Raw genomic sequence first — 5,000 nt, forward strand, 5'->3', positions numbered from 1 at the left:
GTCCATCCTCATTTACTCCAACAACCTTGCAGTCGTTGACATAATCAACAAAGAACGTTCCAGCGTCCCGTCCATCACGCTGTTCCGTCACTCACCAATACGTTCACCGTGCAGCTCACGTTACTGGTCGTTTCAACGCCATCGTTGATTCTCTTTCTTGCTTCTCATTCCAGAAGTTCAGAAGCTTGGCCTTCCTCACAGACACCAGTCCAATACAGGTTGCCCGTATCCGGCACCAACGTTCAGCCTGTAAATCCTGCCCTGATACTGCTGGCCGTTGCCTCCCAGAGCTCCATCATTGACAGCATGTAGGGATCAGACAGAGTGCGAGTACTTACATTTGGGTACTCTCTGATACCGAGTACCGATACGAGTACTTCTCTGTGTCTAAAGACCCTCGTTAACAGCCAGCTGGAGGGTGTGAGCGACACACAGCAGGCTGGGGAGTCCCGCATACAAGGCGGTGCGCTTCCACCGTCTCTAGGTCGGCTTGGAAATGCTCGGGGCGAAGGTGGCTCGCGGCCGCAGCTTTACAGCGCTCTCCGCCCGGACCTCGCCGCACAGCGTCGGGGCTCCCTGCTCCCGGTGCGACTGTCGACCGGGGCGGACTGTCCTCAGCCCCAGATCGGGGCTCGGCCCACGTAAAAGGCGCCAGGGGGCTGCAGCGACGTCGGTAACCCACCCGACCCGTCTTGAAACACGAACCAAGGAGTCTCACGCATGCGAGAGTCAGAGGATACAAGCAAAATCCCGTGGCGCAATGAAAGTGAGGGCCGGCGTGCGCCGACTGAGGTGGGATCCCGGCCAAGCGGAGTCAGGTGCGCCACCGGCCCGTCTTGCCCGCACCGTCAAGGAGGTGGAGTGTGAGGATCCGAAAGATGGGGACGAGAGGTTAACGTCACGCTGCCGTAAAGTGGTATCGGAGCCATTTTGCAAGTACAAGTACATGAGCACAGTATCGGTGCATCCATAGTAGCCTGTCAACCTTTACCCTCTCATCTTACCTGGACAGCTTTGAAGATTTTCCAGTACTACTCATACTTTCTGTCTTTCTATCTCGTTACCGTAACCTGCTTTGTTACCTTAGTTCATTCTGTGATGGCCATCATAACTCAGACCATTAAAGTCTACCGATGCAGAATAAGCTTCTATCCGGCAGCTCAGGCCCGTCCTCCGTCCATCCTCCATTAACTTCACTTCTCAGAGGTCTTTTACCCAAAGAGCCTGCACCACATCCTCATCTCCTTCCCTTCACCGTTGATCCACACCATCCGATCCGGATACAGCAATCCCCCCATGTTGCTCGACCTCTAGAAGCCATGTTCTTGATGGCCTTCTGAGGCTTCCTCAGATGTTGCAAGTTCACCGCTTCAACCCTTCACTTCGACCCTCGCCGCCACACCTGCATATCAGACTAAAACCAGCCAATCTGGGCCAATCTACGCCGGTCTTTTACTTCTAAACAAACGCTGAGTCCTTTTGAGACTCTCGCCAACTACTGACAGTTCCAGAAACTCCAGATCTTAATCACCATCATATCTCCTCTGAGTCTCTGAGTCTGGTCAAGTGGCTACTGGGTTCTTGTTCCACCATCACTGTCACCATGTCCCCTCCTCGTCCCTTTACTCCGAACACTCGTTCAGGATCGGAACCGCTACTTCGGCCTCCCGTAACGGCGCCCCAGAACACATAATCCACATCATGGAGCCGCTGGTGTTCTCCAGCATATCACCGACAGGTCGGTCCTGGTCTCTGAGGGTCCGACAGGTCGGTCATGGTCTCTGAGGGTTCGACAGGTCGGTCCTGGTCTCTGAGGGTCCGACAGGTTGGTCCTGGTCTCTGAGGGTCTGACCCTGACCAGGGTCCACCACTGATGGAGTCAAAGCTGTGACATCACTTCTTGTCTGCAGACGTGTACCATCAGACCTTCGTCTGGCCGGTGGACGACTTCGTTGCTCAGCGTCTGGAGGAGGACCGGAGCACGTCAGAGGAGCAGCGATTGGCTGAGCTGCAGCGTTACCGCTGTGAGGTCACAGGTCTGAGCTCAGCCTATCAGCACGTCCTGAAGGTCGTCAACGCCGACCAGCCGCACACTGACGTTTACCAGCAAGGTGTGTACTACACTATACTACACTACACTATAGTACACTATAGTACACTATACTACACTACACTACACTACACTACACTATAGTACACTATACTACACTACACTACACTACACTACACTATACTACACTATAGTACACTATACTACACTATACTACACTACTCTACACTACAGTACACTATACTACACTACACTACACTATACTACACTACACTACACTACACTATACTACACTATAGTACACTATACTACACTATACTACACTACTCTACACTACACTACACTATACTACACTATACTACACTACACTACACTACACTATACTACACTATAGTACACTATAGTACACTATACTACACTACACTACACTACACTATACTACACTATAGTACACTATAGTACACTATACTACACTACACTACACTATACTACACTATAGTACACTATACTACACTACACTACTACACTATAGTACACTATAGTGCACTATATTACACTATACTACACTACACTACACTATACTACACTATAGTACACTATAGTGCACTATATTACACTACACTACTACACTATACTACACTATAGTACACTATATTACACTATACTACACTGTAGTACACTATAGTACACTATAGTGCACTATATTACACTATACTACACTATATTACACTATACTACACTATAGTACACTATACTGCACTATATTACACTATAGTACACTATATTACACTATACTACACTATAGTACACTATACTGCACTATAGTACACTATACTGCACTATATTACACTATACTACACTATAGTACACTATACTGCACTATATTACACTATAGTACGCTATACTACACTATATTACACTATACTACACTATAGTACACTATACTACACTATATTACACTATACTACACTATAGTACACTATATTACACTATACTACACTATAGTACACTATAGTGCACTATATTACACTATACTACACTATAGTACACTATAGTGCACTATATTACACTATATTACAGTACACTATACTACACTATATTACAGTACACTATACTACACTATAGTACAGTACACTATACTACACTATAGTACACCATACTACACTATACTACACTATAGTACACTATATTACACTATAGCGCACTATATTACACTATACTACACTATAGTACACTATACTACACTATAGTACACTATAGTGCACTATATTACACTATACTACACTATAGTACACTATATTACACTATACTACACTATATTACAGTACACTATACTACACTATAGTACAGTACACTATACTACACTATAGTACAGTACACTATACTACACTATAGTACACTATATTACACTATACTACACTATAGTGCACTATATTACACTATACTACACTATACTACACTATAGTACACTATAGTGCACTATATTACACTATACTACACTATAGTACACTATATTACACTATACTACACTATATTACAGTACACTATACTACACTATAGTACAGTACACTATACTACAGTATACTACACTATATTACACTATACTACACTATAGTACACTATACTACACTATAGTACACTATAGTGCACTATGTTACACTATACTACACTATATTACAGTACACTATACTACACTATAGTACAGTACACTATACTACAGTATACTACACTATATTACACTATACTACACTATAGTACACTATACTACACTATAGTACACTATATTACACTATACTACACTATATTACAGTACACTATACTACACTATATTACAGTACACTATACTACACTATAGTACAGTACACTATACTACAGTATACTACACTATATTACAGTACACTATACTAAAGTATACTGTATATACTATAAAAACTGTGTGTGTGTGTGTCTCAGTTGCGTCTTTCGTCAGGACTCGTCATCGCTCCAGAACTCCCAGAATCCTCCTGGTTGGTCCTCCGGGGTCGGGGAAGAGTCTCCAGGCCAGACTGCTCTCAGAGAAATACAAGATGGTGGATGGTAACCACTCACACCTGTTCACACCTGTTCACACCTGTTCACACCTGTTCACACCTGTTCACATCTGTTCACACACTGTTCACACCTGTTCACACACTGTTCACATCTGTTCACACCTGTTCACATCTGTTCACACACTGTTCACACCTGTTCACACCTGTTCACACACTGTTCATACCTGTTCACACACTGTTCACATCTGTTCACATCTGTTCACATCTGTTCACATCTGTTCACACACTGTTCACACCTGTTCACACACTGTTCACACCTGTTCACACACTGTTCACATCTGTTCACATCTGTTCACATCTGTTCACACACTGTTCACATCTGTTCACATCTGTTCACATCTGTTCACACCTGTTCACACACTGTTCACATCTGTTCACATCTGTTCACATCTGTTCACACACTGTTCACACCTGTTCACACACTGTTCACACCTGTTCACACACTGTTCACACACTGTTCACATCTGTTCACATCTGTTCACATCTGTTCACACTGTTCACACCTGTTCACACACTGTTCACATCTGTTCACACTGTTCACACCTGTTCACACACTGTTCACACCTGTTCACACCTGTTCACACACTGTTCACACCTGTTCACACACTGTTCACACACTGTTCACATCTGTTCACATCTGTTCACATCTGTTCACACACTGTTCACACCTGTTCACACACTGTTCACAACTGTTCACACACTGTTCACACCTGTTCACACCTGTTCACATCTGTTCACACACTGTTCACACCTGTTCACACACTGTTCACATCTGTTCACACCTGTTCACACACTGTTCACACCTGTTCACACACTGTTCACATCTGTTCACATCTGTTCACACACTGTTCACACACTGT

General features: G+C 44.2%; 1 protein-coding gene across 2 annotated transcripts in view; it reads left to right on the forward strand.

The window, feature by feature from the left end:
* ak8 (adenylate kinase 8) overlaps positions 1–5,000 on the forward strand; it is a 25,603-nt gene that overhangs the window by 18,769 nt on the left and 1,834 nt on the right. For both annotated transcript variants that reach the window (XM_037763067.1, XM_037763066.1), the window contains exons 8-9: positions 1,911–2,111; positions 4,004–4,126. In XM_037763067.1, coding sequence (XP_037618995.1) covers positions 1,911–2,111; positions 4,004–4,126 — 324 coding nt within the window. The remainder of the gene's footprint in view (positions 1–1,910; positions 2,112–4,003; positions 4,127–5,000) is intronic.

Source organism: Sebastes umbrosus, unplaced genomic scaffold, assembly GCF_015220745.1.
Source record: "Sebastes umbrosus isolate fSebUmb1 unplaced genomic scaffold, fSebUmb1.pri scaffold_151_arrow_ctg1, whole genome shotgun sequence".
In the NCBI taxonomy this organism is placed as follows: Eukaryota; Metazoa; Chordata; class Actinopteri; order Perciformes; family Sebastidae; genus Sebastes; species Sebastes umbrosus.